This window comes from Carlito syrichta, unplaced genomic scaffold (genome assembly GCF_000164805.1).
Source record: "Carlito syrichta isolate Samal-C Ts95f unplaced genomic scaffold, Tarsius_syrichta-2.0.1 Scaffold301783, whole genome shotgun sequence".
Lineage (NCBI taxonomy): Eukaryota > Metazoa > Chordata > Mammalia > Primates > Tarsiidae > Carlito > Carlito syrichta.
Window position 1 is genome coordinate 336132 of NW_007245879.1, and position 17662 is coordinate 353793.

A 17662-nucleotide genomic window follows, 5' to 3' on the forward strand; every position below is an offset into this window, starting at 1 on the left:
TTAAAGTGCTCCTTCTGTGCACCACGGGAAGAACAGACCTGGCTGTCAGGGTCAAGGACAGAAGGCAGAGACTCTCAGGGAAGCACAAGAATCCAAATCCAACAACAATTTAATGACTATGTTCTTCACTTCCTGTTCTTCATGATGGCTGTTCACGAACTTGCTTTATCCTCCTTGCTGAATTATACAACCTGTGTAAGCCAGAATGCCAACAGATTTATATTTTTGGACACCACAGTTCTTAAACCAAGAAAAAGTATATGTATCAGTGTCCAAAGGGTCCAAAAGTCCACTGCCATCACACCCCTCATTCTGGTTGTTCTCTCCCGCCCCGCAAGATCCGGCATACCTTCTCTCCTTGCAGAATGCCTTAATATAGCAGACACATGTCAAGGCATCTCACCTGGTATTGCAAAGGAAAAATGAAGGTGAAAATGGAGGACACAGAGGATGCGAGGATATAGTTCTTATGCTCAAGGAATCTTTATCATGACGATAAAAGCTAATCGAACACACATGTGTCTTTGTGTGTCTGGTTTGTTTCACATATTTTATGTGTTCCTCTCATACTTGACTCAAACTACATATCTTTTCTATATATGATTTTATAAAATATAAAATCACACTTATACTTAATATTCCCAATTTGTAAAATTTCATATCTGGTATTTGACTTACGTTCGAGCTGCGCCATGCATTATACTTTGGGAATAATTAGACAGAAATTCAAGGAAATAATATAACATGAGTTTTATTTTCTTTTTCTGAGTCTCATTCAAGGCTATTCCGTGTGTGTGTGTGTGTGTGTGTGTGTGTGTGTGTGTGTGTAAACTATGGATTGGAGTCAGTGAAAATTATAAAATATAGTTGTCCAAACCAAGGTGACATAAAGGACTACTTTTTTTTAAATCACAGTGACACAGTTTAATTCCGTTCTTCCGTGATAGCTCTTGGCATGCCCAAACAGAGGAACTGTGCTTGTGCTACAGTTACTGGTTAATCCTCCAGTCTTTCTGATACCCTCAAGCACAAAGAGAGCTGACCCTGCCTCTAGGGGAAGGGCAGTGCCCGGCAGAGTGTTCTAAATCAGACTTTCACGGTAAAATACCCGTTAATAATTAATTTTCTGCTTCCTTTAGAATAGGACAGGTTAAGCAGTTGGTCACATTCAGTAAATAAGAAATTACTTGCAGTAATTTCTGCAACATTCTAATCATTTCCCACTTCTGAAACCTATTTTGAAAGTCTTTGATCTGCATTATGGTGGAGCGGACGTTGAATGTGGAAAGAGACGTGGTTAGGAATTCAGCTCTGCCACCCGTCACGCTATGGCTGGGGCGCGTCACTTAGCCAAACCTCTCCAAGGGGGTCTCGGTGATGACGGGCGTGTCACCCCATACCCCAAGGCGCGGTTTTGAGCGGCCACAGGAGAGCATGTGCAGGCCACAGAGGTGGTCACACCACGGGCTGGGTGGACCCGATGGCAAGTGGCCGGGAATGATCACCGTCCTGGCGGTGGGACGACCGAGGACTGTCCCCGGCCAGCACCAGTGTGGTCTTGTGAAACAGGAAGTACGGCCCTCCGTCTCCTTCCTGCATACTATTAAGAACAACAATGAACTACAATTGTTTAACCACATCATTCGAGGGGGTTTTATTTTCTTCATTAAATGCATAAGGAAAGGCTCTTCCATTAACAAGGACCTTGATGACCTCTAGGGCTAGGAGTCGGTCGGCGGCCCGACTGCAGATCAGGTTCCGCAGTGTGCCTTGGGCCTCACGTCCCCCCCCCCCACTGATTAGTTTCATGCAGTTGACAGCAGTCTACCCTGTGGTTTTCCGCTTGCAATTTTGTAGCAATCTCAAACACGTGTTCCATCCCCCCAAGGTGTTCTGTGGAAATGCTGTCAAACCATTTCGAAGTGTGTGTGTGTGTTTTCCTTCTGTAGCTGTGCTTTGTACTCATTTAAGAAAACCAGTCTGTAATTTGCAAGATGAAACCTAGAACTCCAGGCCTCAGCAAAATCACTGGCATGTGACCGGCCTCCTTCTGTTGTAAATCTTCATGTGCCTGGATTCTGTGATACGAAGCTGCGTGTTTGAATCTTTTCATAGAATATGGCGGAATACTTGGCTTCACATTTGGCCTTGGAATCTCCTGACTGTCGTCATGCTGGCCACCCTCGCCTGGCTCTGGAGTACCTCTCCAGTGCCTCACTCCTCCTCTCTGGGTCTTCCGCAGCCGCATACTTCCCTCAGGGCCTTACCTGCTGGCTTTTACCTGGCGTTGCCCCCAGCCGCACCCCTGTCTAGAATGCTGTGTCTTCTATGGCTCACCTCTTCCCCTCAGGCACTTCCCATTTCAGAAAGCCTTTCTTTAAGTCCTCAGCACCCTTTCCCAGTCAGTAACTCTATTGTCTCTCATGTACCTTGTGTGTGACTTAGTCAAAATATTCTATTGTCCGTATGGTAATAATTGGTCGGCTTGACTGTCTTCCTAACTAGACTAAAACTTTTAGAGAACAAGGGCAACATCTATTTGAATCCATAAATAGGTCCCTTATAAGTGATCGTTGGATTAATGAATGCGTCCTAAAAAACACTCTGGTCTGTTGATTGAAAGACACCAACAATTGCTACTAAAAGCATTAGGTTTGCTACCTTTAATTACAAGAGCAACAGCAGGCTATGGTTTTATCAGTAAAATGCTGTTAATTGTTTCACTGTACAGGCTTACCCATCTGCAAATATAAGTTATTTTTTGAAATAAACACATATATGGTGCCATGCTTTCTGTGTCTGGTACATTGTATTTGGTATTGAATCTGTCTAGCTCATAAACCTGTTCTATTTTTTGCAATTTCAATAAAAGAAATATGCCTCAATGTAGAAAAGTGTTATTCAAACTAATGTAACTTTTTTAGGTGTATTGGCCACATAGACAGAATTTAAAAAGACTGCAACCAGTTCTGTGTTGAAATACACATGCAAAACCATGTGCAAGTGTCATTTCATCTTTGCATTGGAAATGGAAGGTGTATCAGTATGCTCATGTCTCCTGAGTTTATGTCTGGTGTTTGCATTTGATGCTGTGCTATAATTCAGCAAGAGGAAATAATGCTCAGAACAAAAATAATGCCGTCTCTCATTTTCATTTTGATTAATAGTGTTCTATCTTCTGTAATTTGTAGGTGTTATTTGGAAGATGGAGCTTCAAAGGGTGCCTGGCTGAACCGGTCAAGTATTATTTTTGCGGGAGGTGATAAGTGGTCAGTGGATCCTCGCGTTTCCATTTCAACATTGAATAAAAGGGACTACAGCCTCCAGATACAGAATGTGGACGTGACAGATGACGGCCCATACACGTGTTCTGTTCAGACTCAGCACACGCCGAGAACAATGCAGGTGCATCTCACTGTGCAAGGTATGCGTTTTCAGAACCGCTGCATTGTGAAGAGCTGTGCTTGGAAGTATTTAGGTATCAATGATACATCAAGAAAGGGACTGGCTGTAGCAGGACACTGCCAGGGTAGGGAGGGGGGCACATAGCATCCACGAGGGGACCTGGTCTCAAACCAGGTGAAGCGGGGACCAAAGGGAGGCCCAGGCTTCACCTTTACGGGGACCACTTGTATTACTAAATCTGAATTGCAACCCACATCTTTAAAATATTTTTTTAAAAAAATAACATTGTCAATGTCTTCATTGTAGTAGCATACTATGAATTTTATGGTTTCTTTGTCAATATTTTGTATCATATCACTGAAAAATACAATTGTGACATGTATAGTTCTGTTTCTAGCAGGAGAGAATCCCCACATCTTACAAGCTGATTGAAGTTTTCCCAAATTTAACAATTCTAAAAATGTATACAATCTTACTGGTAATGAGTGACACAACTGAAGGACATTTTTCTAAGCCATAGAGAGGCAATTAAAGAGTACAAAGCCAAAGGATGGTGGACAAAAAGGCATTAGAGCAAGTTGTCGGGCAATTAATTAAAAATCTGTTATTTTATACTTTTTCGTGATGTTTGCAGTATTTACCAACTTCTTAACTGAATTTTATTGTGGTTTATTTCTCATTTTAAATAAATGTACATGTTTACACATAAAAAAAGTAATGTTTAGGCGTCAAAATGACTCACTGAGACTTAACAATGTCTTCAGGGCTTTATGTTCCTAGACACCATTACATGTAATGGCTATCACAAGCACACAGATCCCCACTTACAAAGATTTTTAAAAATCCATGAATACCATGTTATGTATGACTTTTGTGTATGCTTCACTTCATATCTTCCTCTGAATTACTTCTTCAATAAATCTTTGAGAGCCCGTGATTGATACATTAAATATTTGAAAACCTAGGATAGATACATTGACACATTAGAGCATTTTAAAATACAGATAGTAACTCTTTATTTGTGTATTTATTTTTATTTTAAAGATGTGGGGTACAATTCAGGGTTGGGGACAAAAGTGGTCACTGTACAGGTGAAGCTTGGGCCTCCCGCTGATCCTGGCTTCACCTGCTTTGGGATCAGGTACCCTTATTAGTGTTATGTGTCACCTCCCTCTAAAAGCAATTTTCCAAGACTCCTAGTGCTCTGTCTCAATCTAACCTCTTTGATTTTGATTTAAATCACAATGAAAAGGAATAGCCTTCTATAATGGCATTTCTCAAATATGGAAGAATTGAAAAGTAGGTACACAATGGTTTTATACTTTGATTTGCTTTAAACATATCATAAGTCATGCTGACTAACTTTTAGTCTTAAATATAAACAGAATCATCAAATGATTTTGCCTCTCTTGCATGCTAAAATGGAAAAGTACAGGTACCCTACGTGCAAATACTTTTCAAGAAAAATGCAATTATAATACTAGGAGAATGGAAAATGTTTATCTTTGCCCTTTTACATTATCTCCTTATGCTTTATCATTAATCACATATTATATAGAGATATTATGCACTATGGAACTAAAAGAATAACATTGCAATATTTCTAAGTAAAATTTATAGCAAATTATATGATAACGAGGTACCAGTGTATGCATGTTTTATTCCTAATACAAAAGTTGTATGAGCAAGCTAGTTGTACTATCTCTGAGCTTACTTTCAATAAGTCCAAGCTAAAAGTTAACTTAGGTATATAGCTTAAGCCTGGAAGGAATTGTTGATCTATAATCTTATTAACTGAACTTTATTTCCTTACATAAAGATAAACCAGAATTCAAATACAGCTTCATTTGTCAGTACAATAAATATTTTAACTTTGTGACAAGGTTAAACTTCTTAAACGATGATCTTTAAGGAGGAAAATATAAATTGAAAAATAAGTCAATGAATTTTGTCAGTGTTTTTCCTTATTGCAGATTATGGACTGTCATGATGTTAACTATTTAAAAGTAGCATATGAGAATGTAATAAAATTTTCCATCTTTATTCAGAGATTATTCCAGGACTCCCTAAGGGCAGGAATTTTTCCAACTTCAAAAACTGACATGAGATTATAAGACAAAAACACATTTCTTATGTTATCCAAGCCTAATCCTGTTCTCTTGTTCAGTTCTGTGCCCTTTGACTTGAGTTTCTAGCTCAAAGAATATAAAAGATGTTCATTATGTAAGAAAATGTGTACTCGGACAATAATATATGCCAGTCATTTAAGATACAGACATTTTGCTTGTGCATTTTAAACTTGTAGGCTTAAATGATATATTTCTGAATAACAAATATATCCCCTTCCTTTTTGCCTTTTCTCTGGCCCCATGTTAGTCCTATACTTTAAGCCAGACTGTGGATGTTTAAGCCCTATCCAGCACATGTTTAATTCTCACAGGATTTTAAAAAACTTTATATGACATAAATTGTTTGATATTGCTTACATTTTTAAAACTTTTTCATGCCTTACTATAGCACCTTTTATTTTTGGCCATCTGTGAATTTTTGAACAGCTAGGAATGTACCTATTGAACGTTCTCAGTTAAATATTCTGTTACACTAAAAGAAAGAAAATCTGGCCAGGCGCGGTGGCTCATGCCTGCAATCCAACACTTTGGGAGGCTGAGGCAGGAGGATTGCTTGAGTCCAAGAGTTCGAGATCAGCCTGGGCAACACAGACTGACCTCATCTCTACTACTACTACTACTACTAATGATACCAACAACAGGGCATGGGGGCTCACCCCTGTAGTCTCAGCTACTCAGGAGGCTGAGGCAGGAGAATAACTTGAGCCCAGGAATTCAAGGCTGCAGTGAGCCATGAGCATTCCACTACACTCCAGCCTGGGTGACAGAGTAAGACCCTCACCTCAGAGAGAGAGAGAGAGAGAGAGAGAGAAGCTATGTTACTGTTTTGAAAGTGCATGATTGGTTCAACGTAAATGCTAATAATTTTACAGTATTTATGGATATAATTACTTATTAGAATTTGATTGACATGTGGGCAGTTTTCCAATTACATTAATAAAGTTCAGGGAATACATTAATAGGCTTGTCAGTCAATTCAAGAACTGAATAAATGTCGTAAAAAGTCAGCCCTGCTTAAGCTACTTTTCCTCTCAATGAGAAGGACTGCTGTATACATCTCTCCAGCCTCCAAATGCATCCGGTTGTCTGATGCTCAGTGTGTCTGGACAGCTTGGAAGCAGGTGCTCTTTACCCAGCAATGTGTCCATCCTTCATTCACCAAGTTAAAGAAATTCAGCAAGTGAGGCCTGATGTCAAGCATACACTTGCTGGTAAAAACAAAGTTCATCCTCAGTTGCCGCAGCAATGTACTCAAGGGAGCTATTTAAAAAAATATTTCAAGAGGGGATTTAAAAGGGGGAAGACATCTTAACAACGCAGACACTACGCATGTGAAATTTTTTCATGCTACTGATTTATTGGAGCTATTAAGGTAAATAAATGAAGCAACGGGGGAGGAAAGGCACTAAAGTGGGAGAGGGAAAAGCTGCTTGTAATCCTGACTTTTCCCTCGTAAGTGGGTCCTTATCAACCTCTCAGAATTCTAGCTTTTGCATTTGAAGTAAGACTTAGGCCAGAAGATCTTTAGGGTCTATGCCAGTTAAACATAAAGAGATGAGGGACAAAAATAGACAAAAAATAAAATGAACACACAAAAACAGGAAAAACTCACGATGACTATTTGTTTCCATTTAAAAGGAAAGAAATGTATTCCAGTTCAAAAATGGAAAAAAATCGTAACTCTGATTCGGCACCGTGCAAACTATTTTTTACATACAATCACTGCTAATATTTATTTCACGCACACATTTTATTTTAAATGTATGATCAGTATGTACTCACGGAACTTGAAGAATGTGATAATTTGTAGTTTGGCTTTAAGGGGGTAGAAATTGGGTAACAAACTTTGTAAGGGAACCAAAAAAAAAAGTATTGTTAATACCAATATATGACATTATACTGATAAATCAGATTACCTAATTATTTAGTGTTTCAGACCACATGGTAAAACTTTTTCAAGAGCGACCTTCCTTGTTTATAACTCTAAAAATGTACGAAGCTGGAGGACTTTTTATGAAGCCAGCGCTGCCTGTGACAATGCTGCAATGATAGGAAGCATGAACAGTAGAGACGGCAGGGTCCTGCTATGGCTTAAAAGTGTCCCTCATCGTTCACATGTTGGAAACCTAGCCCTCAGCCCAGCAATGTTGAGCAGTGGGGCCTAATGAGATTATTTGCTTGCATGAGCCCTCCCTCACGAATGGATCCACGTTGTCACAGGACTGGGTTAGTTATCACAAGAGTGGGCTGGGGATGGAAGTGAGTTTGGACCCCTCCTGCTCCCCTGCTCTTGCGTTCTCTTGCCCATCTGTCTCCTGCCAGGTGATGATGCAGCACAAATGCCCTCTCCAGATGCCGTCACCATGTTCTTGGACAAGTCAGTCTCCAGAACCATGAGCCAACTACATTTCTGTTAATTATAAATTACCCAATTTGTGGAATTCTGTTACAGCAACATAAAACAAAGACAGATGGTCCCACTTTGAGTTCTCAATAACATCTAGGTTGTGTGTAGCACCAGTGAGGCACTATAGACGTTGTGTATCAAATAAGCGCTTATGAAATGTTTATCACTCAACTCATGCCCATTCAGGAAAATATAGCCTAGATTATCTCTAGGCAGAGTAAAAGGAGATTGGACTAGCATATAGCCTTATGACCAACATATCTTATCAAGGGTATTTAACTTCCCCAGGGTGTTGTACTTTCTTTAGGGTGTCTAACTTACTGAGTATTTGTGAAATACCTTTCTCTTTTAAAGGATACCTGCTGGGCATGCAGTCAGCAGACAGCATTCCCTGTTCAGCCCTTTTAAGGATGATGTCAGTTGCAGAGAGCACCTTGCCCAAGCTAACGTCCAATGAATGATTGAGGCAGAGGTATACATACCTTTCTCTTTTAGTCAGAGCTCCCTATGGCAACAGAGGCTATTGTCCAGCATGCATTGCACTTCAACTTCTTGCTCTGTTCAACTCCATCTCCTTCCTCTTCCACCCCCAGGGGTTGACCCCAAGGGTATGTCCTAATAGATAGCTTGCGCTCTGAACTCCATTTTTGTTTCAGAATCCACTTCCAAAAGGTCTCAAACTATGACAGTGTCAGACCTCTGTCTCTGGTTTAGTCATTGTTTTGAGAAGGTCTTTGAACGTGAAAAGACATTCTAATACCCATTCTAACACCACTTATCATTAAAATTCTGTTTTATTTTGGAAGAAGCATTTAGTACAATAAGATTTTTTTAAAAAACAGAAATAGGAGGCAAAAAATAAACAAGGGGAGAAAAGGACGCCATCAGAAGTGAGATTAGATCACTCAATCTGTGCCATGATTTCTGTATATTTTCAGAGGTTGGATAAAAAAATAGTTCTAAGATCTCTAGCGGTCAATACAGAGAGAGAAGCAGGATCAGTTATTTATTTCATGGTTCACAGGTTAAAAAAATTTGTTTTTCAGTACTCTGGTTCTGCTATTCAGTATGAAGTAGCATTTCCACTGTGAGTCATCTCACAGAATCACTGTGAGGTGCAGGGAACATCTTAGCAGTAACCGTAGAGTACACATGGTACTCATGCATAGGGTGTTCCTTATAACAGCTTGCCATATAACCTGAAGTGCAAGGAAGTAAAAAGAATCTTTTTTTAATTAAAAAGGTAAATTCAACAAGATGCCTGTCCAATAATAGAAAGGTGGCTTTTTTATTATTACTGTAATCTATGAATAAATTTTAGAACTTTTCCTTCCTAGGTAAACCTCCACAAATATTTCTCTCAATGGGTTTTTGAATAGGAATTCAAGTACAGCTACTTCAAAGTTATTCTTACCAATGTGTACCTGGAGAGCAATTATTCTGTGTGGCCACAAGGATAAAGTCATATTTTTAAAAGACCAGCACAGCTTCATCTAACGTTAACATCTTTTTTATGCGTATTAAAACCTTGACAAGGTACACACCGGAAGAGAAGGGCACCACACTTCTGCTCCAGGGGGAGATGATGGGTGTGAACAGCATCCCACGACATGGGCCTGCTTTCCCCAAAAGACCCAAGGGGGAAAACGCTGCAGCAGCCAAGAATGCCACTTACCTTAGACAACTCAAGTCATTGTTCTGCAACACTGAGCCTTTCGAAATGTTCAACAAGTTGCAAAATGAAACCAGAGAAAAATTATCAGCACTAGGAAACCTTTTACGAGAACTGCAGGTGTGAAAGCAGTCATTGTCTGGATTGAGTGATGGCTTGGGATAGAACCACGTGCTGGCTTCTCTGTTGTAGGGTCTATTTATGCCTGTGGGGGTGATGCAGATGTTTACACAGAGGAACCCAACTCTGGCTATGCCATAAAGCATGCAAAGAGTGGGAAAAGATCCAAAACACATCTCTCTAGTCTTTGCAGCACAGAAACAAATCATGAACCACCTGAAATAAAAATGGCTTACTCAGACACCCCTTTTATTCCATTTGTGTTGGTCTGAAATGTCTAGATTTGCCATTTACAAAGGCAGAATCTTATTAGTATTTTGGAAGATAGGTCTTTTTAGTTGATAGGACTGTTATGTGCTTAATCCAGGAGGGAATATTTAATCTGTCGAAACAGAAACAGTGCTATTGAGGTCTACAGAGAGAATGGTCTGGCATTTAAACGGTTTAGAACGATTCTGCCTAATTTGGTCAGCTTGGCAACAATAGTCTTTCAGGTTCCTCTGTGATCTGGAGTTTGCTAGACTATTTCTCCAAATGCATCTTCACAGACAAACTCAGGTTCACCCCACTGGGCTTACGTGAGGTAATCTCTTTTAGGCAATGGGGATATTGCGTAACAACCAAGCAATGGATATATTTTCAGGTGGACTTTTTCAGTTCGTTTGTTTGTTTGTTTTCCACACAACCCAGTCTGGCTAGAATTGCTGTGATTATGGGGCAGAGCAGATCAGGCCAGATGCTAGGAAGTCTATTCCTTCACTTATATCTGTGAGTATATTGAAAATGATTAGATTATTGGCTTAGTGACTATACTTCATAAGAAATAAGGCTAATCGAGCTACTTTTAGTGACATTCTTACTTGAGTAATTGCTTTTCTTCCAGAATATATATTCTTATTTTTCTTCTAGATATGTTCTTTCTCTCTCTCTTTTTAATTTTAGGGCCTTCAAAACAGGATTATTGACCATTACTTTCCTGCAATTAGGATAAAAGTAGTAGCAGAAAGAGAAGATAGATTCGTATTTAATCTTTAATTTTAAATATGTGGGGTACAATTCAGGGTTAGGTATACAAATGTTCATTATGCAGAGACCCTTGTTGATGAGGTGTGCCCCTCCCACCTCCCCTGTTAGTTTCCCAATACTGCCAATCCCTTTCTTATTGTATTACGATCGTTGTTCAAGGTCCGCTTATGAGTGAGAACATGTGATACTCAGTTCTTTGCTTCTGTGATAGATCACTGAGTATTATAGCCTCTAAGTCCATCCAAGTTGCTGCAAAGTTCATCATTTTGTCCTTCTTAATGGCTGCATAAAACCCCATCATGTATATGTACCATTTTATATTTTGTTGTGTGTTTTTTTGGAGTTGGAGTCTCACTCTGTCACCGAGGCTGGAGTGCAGTGGCACACTCACGGCCACCCAGCATCAAACTCCTGGGCTCTGGTGATGCTTCCGCCTCAACCTTCCAAGTAACAGGAACTACAAGCACACACTACCATACCCAGTTATTTTTTTTTAATTTACTGCAAAGATGCTATCTCGCCAAGTTGTCCGAGATGTTTCCGAACCCATGGGCTCAGGCAATTCACTCACCTCGGCTTCCCAAAGTGCTGGGATTACAGGCTTGAGCCACCATGCCCAGCACCACATTTTTTAAATCCAGTTCTCTTTTGATGGGCAGCACGGTTGGTTCCATGTTTTTGCTATTGTAAATAATACTGTGATAAATGTGCGTGCAGGTATCGTTTTCATAGAGTGATTTGAGTAGAGAAGATAGATTTTAATAAATAGCATTTTTCTTCTAAGAAGCTTTCTCTGTAAGTGTAGTGATCATATTTTTCTAGTTAAACATTAGTACTTGAAGTTTTATATACTGTCTAATATAAGATCTGATATTAGAGAATTATTGCAGGTCAAAACTGCTCAAACCCATAATGTATGCATAATGAGCATTTGTATATCTAACCCTGAATTGTACCCCACATATTTAAAATAAAAAATTAGGGGGAAATAAACATGCTCAGAACACATACATCAACCTACAGTTGGGCAAAATTATCTAACACAAAGTCTATTTATAATATAGTTTTGAATATCTTCTGTTAAAAAAAATCCATAATGGAGCCGGGCTCGGTGGCTCAGCCTGTAATCCCGTGTCTTTGGGAGGCTGAGGTGAGTGGATTGCCTGAGCCCGTGGGTTCGAGACCCTGGGCAGCGAGACCTCATCTCCACAATAAATAAAAAAATCAGCCGGGTGTGGTAGCGCATGCCTGTAATTCCGGCTACTCACAGGGCTGAGGCGGAAGGATCGCCGGAGCCCAGCAGGTTGAGGCTGCGGTGGCTGGGAGCGGCCACTGCACTCCAGTCTGGGCGACAGTGAGACTCCAACTAAAAAAAAAAAAAAATCCATAATGTACCATTGACTATACACAAAGGGAATGTGGATAAGTTGATGGCATTTTCTTAAACATTTTCGATGTGCTGTTATTTTCTGATGAGAGACAGGTAGGGAAGAGCACAAGAGAAATAAAGTTGATGTTGCTAGGTCCTGTACATTGTTGCCTTCCATCTGAATCACCTCTTTTTCCTATAGAAGAAGTTTTGTGAGTCGGCAACAGAACACAGCGGAGTAGGCAAACAATGTTGGGATTTAAGAAAGCAATTTGTGCCCGCGAGGAATGTTCTACTTCAGTTCCTTGGATCATAAATTAGATAATATGTTGAGGAGGTAGCAGGAGGTGGGCAAAAATCAAACCATTGTAGTTTGTGGTCAGGGCTGAGGAGGAGAAATTTTGTCCACTTCCTCCTCTTTTGGTTTTAAGTTTGAATCACATGGTCAAGTATTCGATAAAAGTATATTTGGAAAAGGGATATATAAGAAAAAAGAAAGACATTATGTAGTCTTCGTTTTGAGACTGAGGAAAGCAGTATTTCTGTTTTTGATAACAGATAGTCCAAAATGCAATTTGAAAATAATTTACAGTAATTACCCCTTTAAGCAAGACTTGCTGCCCTTAAAAGTTCCTTAAATGATTAATGAACATTTATTATAGTTTATAAAGCAGAGTTTGATATGTGTCTTGAAGTGCCTGGCTGCATTCTCATTTCCTAGGTAGTAATTCGTACTATTGTGTGTGCAACCCTGAATGGCTATATTTTTTGCCTATCTGGGAGTATCTTTATTTTTCCCAGAAAACAAAGAAAATAACTGTGCAAGTAATGCATGTCAAATCCCAGCTCAAAGTACACTATCACCATGAAAATCTCTCCATAAATAAAAGATTACCAAACTCTAGCTGGTCCATTTATTTTGAGAAACACTGCGAATAAAAGCTAAGGCTGGCGAAATAACTTATAGTCTTGGAAGTCATGGTGATGGGACTTGACCTATGAAATGATTTTCTGTTTACTTTTCCAAATCATGTGTATAATTAAGATATCACTACAGGGGCAGTTAGGAGCTTGCCATTTTCATTAGCTAAATCCTAAACGACTCTGATTCTGAATACCCCTTGTAACCTTTATTTAAAGCAAAGACAAAATTTGGCAGGAGAATCTGCTAATGATATTGTTTATCATATGATTTGTAGCAGAAAAATAAGGATTAACTGAATGTCATGCTGGCTGAGAGAAAAATGGGCACGAATCCAAAGGAGTCCATGCCCCGGGACTCTGCCCTGCATCACTTCCCTTACCCCCCTTCCTATCTTCTGGTTGGTGACTTAGCAAGGGCAGCAGAGAGACTCCGAAAGGGTAGACCGAGGGCTTATGCTAAACCAGGTGCTTTCCAGCCATGTTGGTAGGTTTGCATCTAGACCAGTGGTACTGAAGCAGTTAATGGTCACGAAAGCCCTTTGAAAATCTGATGAAATTTCTAGACCCTGTCTCTAGGAAAATACTCAGACCCCTAACATTTTACTTCCTGTGAGCATTGGCTCAAAAACTCCCAAAGTCCAACCGTGGACTCCAATTAGCATCTCCAGTGAATTTCCTGAGGGTGACGACTGGGCCTTAATTTTGTCTTATTCCCACACGCCATTCCCAGGACCATGCCTGACAAATGTTAGGGACGTAGTAGAATTTTGTCAGTTGTGTAAATGCACGTGCTTCTTTTTCTGTGAATTCATACCCGTCACTTTGCTTAGGATGGGACTTAATGCATTGACACAATCTTTAGGACATAACACCGGGAATGCTTACATAACAAGAAAAAAATCAAATTAAAAGAAGTTAGACACTCATGACTTAGGTTGCTTATTTTCATTTGAGGTCATAACATCTTTATCCTCTGTTAATCCTCATGGTTTTACAAATGAAGAATAATGACTGGCTGTTGTGGTAAAAAACAATAAATGAGATATCAGCATTTTACAAACAGCTTTCTTTTAGCAACGTTATTAGGAGGAAAAAAAACTTTATATGGGACAGAGTTGGCTACAAAGATTATAGCCAAGAATTCCTAGTGCCAAACCCAAACAAAGGTTAGCAATTTAAAAGGGCCAAGAATTACACAATTACAATTTTCTCTCAGGTCTTTCACTCATTCTTTTAAGTTTTGACTTGAGCTAATTGGTAGATGGACACTTTTTTAAATAAGATGTTGAAGACTTGAATACTAACAGATCTCAGAGCCACTTGTCAGTGAGGAACATGGCAAGGCATGTGCATTGTTATTCCCTGTGCTTAGTGCTCTTTCATTTTAAGGTAGTCCATGTTAAAAGAACATCCAGGATGGATTGATTTAGGTCAATCAAGTGAAGTCCCTCTTTCATTCAATACCTACTTGGTGCAAGTCTCTTCCCTAAAGGTTGCACACACATTCATTCTGCACTGAGGGTGACGACTGGGCCTTCATTTTCTTTTCCTCCTACATAACCAGGACCACGTAAGCAGAATAAATCCGGTGGCCGAATAAAAGTCTTCAACTGTGACGACCTCCTCCTCTGCAGATCCAGTGACCATGTTAGGTCATATGGCAAGGAAGCGTGTAGTCTCATTTTAAGACAAGGTGATTATCCTGAATTGTCCAGGGAAATCACAGAGTCCTTTAAAAGCACAAGTGGGAGGCAAAGGTGACTTATGTTGACGCCCAACATAGAGACATGCAAGATGGTGTTTGAAGTCACGATGTTTGTGATATTTTGTTACAGCTGCAAATAGAAAAATGTGTACCCTCCCTGCACACATGCACACACACAGAAATAGTTGCTTTCATATTCATCTAGAACAAGTTTCACAACTTCAGCACTGTTGACATTTTGGACCATGTAATTATTGAGTGTGTGTGAATGTGTGTGTGTGTGTCATTCTGTGTGTTGGGGGCTGGGGAATGCCCTGTTCAACGTAGGATGTTTAGAACCATCCTCGCCCTCAACACGTCAGGCACAAGCCGCATTCTCGGGTTATGACACTCCTCTCTCCTGGTGCAAAAGTCACCCCTGGGTGAGAACCATTGATTCAAGCGGTAGACGAATGCTTTAATTTTCCTATGCATGGCAAACTGTGATAAGCACCACGAAAGTATTAATCATATCTATCTTACTGCTCTACCTTGAGTGACTAGAAAGGGAGCTGGCATATAACTAGAGCTCACATAAATGTTTAATGAAGGAAGGAATGAATGAGTGAAGTCCTTTAGCTGTCTAAGCCAGCCAGTAACCAGAAAAAAAACCATTCTGAATTTTCCTTTGTCATTCAGTAATAGTTCGGGCTATTTATCCTGTTGAAACTAGTCAAAACCAGTGTTCTTTCTCCTAAGTACTTTAGTGTGCTATACACATGAGACTGACTATAAGTGACATTCATGTTTGATATTTATAAAACATATAAACTTGGTTAAGTGTCTTTATCTCTTTAAGACTCATGTTCGTCCTCTGAGCAGAAAAAGTAATAGCCAAGTTTCTGGTTTGCTGGAACAGTCTAAAAAACAATGAGATATATAAGACATTTCTCAAAGTGAATGGTTCAGAGTATGTACTCAGTAGATGTTATAATCTGTCTCCACAGAGCTAACAGTGCAGTGATAGGTCCTTCTCCCTTTCTCTCTTTGAATTGGAATACAATTGATATTGCATTCACTGATTTCAAGTGATTTTTATTTAAGAATATAGACAATACAGTTAGTCTGTAAAATATTAATGAAATTAATTGCTCTTCCCTCTCATGGAGAAATTCTATGCGGAAAAGATATAATAAATGTATACCAATGTTAAGGTTTTGAGCTAGAATAATTGGAAATAATTCCACAGCCTTTGGAAAACCAATTATTACCTAAAATGAAAGACAGGGTCTGGTGCAGTCATGTTTTGTCTTTGATCTTAAAGCCTTTCTTTTCACATTATTTGCTGCTGCGTCATGCCCATGGGTGTGGCCCCACCGCATGGCACTTGCTTTCTGGTTTCTGGCAGGACCACCCAGTGGGAGACACTGACAAGAGAGGGACTGGAGACTCTTCCTCTCTCTGACGGCCACGGGCAGTGTCTCCTGCCAGACCTGTCTCTCCTTGGCCCCAGTTCCTGGTGCCCAGCCCACCTCGCCACACCATGGGCCTGGAGCTGATCACCAGCTCTCCCTGCAGGCCCTGGCAGGGATGCCAGCTGCCAGAAGTGCGGCTGGCGTCTTCTCCCAAGTCTCTGCACAGACTCTTCTTCACAGGCTGTGGCTCCTTAGCTTTTCATCATCTGTGGAAACACTTCTCTGTATGAGACCTCCTCTTGTTTTCCCTTTGAAACATGGTTGACCCTTGAACGAACCCCCTGCGCCGTCAAAATTCTGCACGTGACTTTTGACTTCCCCAAAACTTAACGGCTAATAGCCTACTGTTGACTGGAAGCCCTGCCAATAGCATAAACAGTTGAATGGAGCGTACCTTGTATGTGAGATGTGTTATACACCGTGTTCTTACCACAGAGTAAGGTAAGAAAACAGAAAATGTTCATAGGAAAACCATAAGGAGGAGAGAAAATTTATACTCATCCTTCAGTAGAAGTGAGTCTTCGGAAAGGTCTTCGTCTTCATGGTCTTCACGTTGAGTAGCTGAGGAGGAAGAGGCAGGGGAGGGGTTGGTCTTGCTGTCTCAGGGGTGACAGAGCAGGAAGAAAACCCACGTGTCAGTGACCCTCAAAGTCAGACCTGCGTTAGTCAAGGGTCAACTGTACTCATACCGGTTTCTATTTTTGTGACATGATCCAAATCTTTTCTCCAAAATTTCAAGTTTATTACTTGCAAGTATTCCCAAAAGGCGTTGTTTTAAGCTCTATCCTCTGTTTAGGTAAATATTTTCTATAGTAATAATCGCCTCTTTACATGCTGGAAAAAAATATCTCTCACTTCTGAATGCAAAAAGTAAACTTAAAAACAAATTCTAAAGTTAATTGCACATACGTTGGAATCTCAGATTTACTAAACTAATTACTAATCATCAGAAAGCAAGAAAAATGGGGGAAGCCAAAAGTAAGCATAATGATTAAATGTTGGCATTTAGGCACGCCGTGGGCCTCTCTTTATTAGCTTTTCGGGTGCAATTATCATTCACATTCCACTTGCGTCTTCAACGAGCCTCAGAGCTGCGGGTGCACAGTGGCACGTCTTTCACCAGCCCCAGGGACCGCGACTTTGAGAATCGTCACCTCCAGAGAGGCTGCAGCGCGGGGCCGCGCTGTCGGGCGGCGTCCTGGGCCTGGGCTCTTCTGGCTGCACCCGGCCTTGCGGCGACACTCGCGAGGGGACACCGGGGTCTCTTCTCCAGCCAGCCAGCTGGCGGAGCTGGGACGCCCACCCTGAGCGCACCCGGGCGCGTTCTTGGCGCGTGGTGTGGGTGTCGGAAAGGCAAGGTCTGCAGGAAAAGCCAGCCCTCGCCTGGGGGAGCTTTCGCCGTCAGCGGGGGAAGATGCCCTTGGGGGAGACGGATGCCCTCACAGCCGGGC

The 17662-nt window shown here is 40.6% G+C and overlaps 1 protein-coding gene across 1 annotated transcript in view; it reads left to right on the plus strand.

Annotated features, from left to right (window-relative positions):
* Positions 1–17662, plus strand: part of NEGR1 (neuronal growth regulator 1) — a 694002-nt gene that overhangs the window by 182876 nt on the left and 493464 nt on the right. Inside the window, exon 2 of the mRNA XM_008055223.2 lies at positions 3192–3424. Within this exon, the coding sequence (XP_008053414.1) occupies positions 3192–3424 (233 nt within the window). The remainder of the gene's footprint in view (positions 1–3191; positions 3425–17662) is intronic.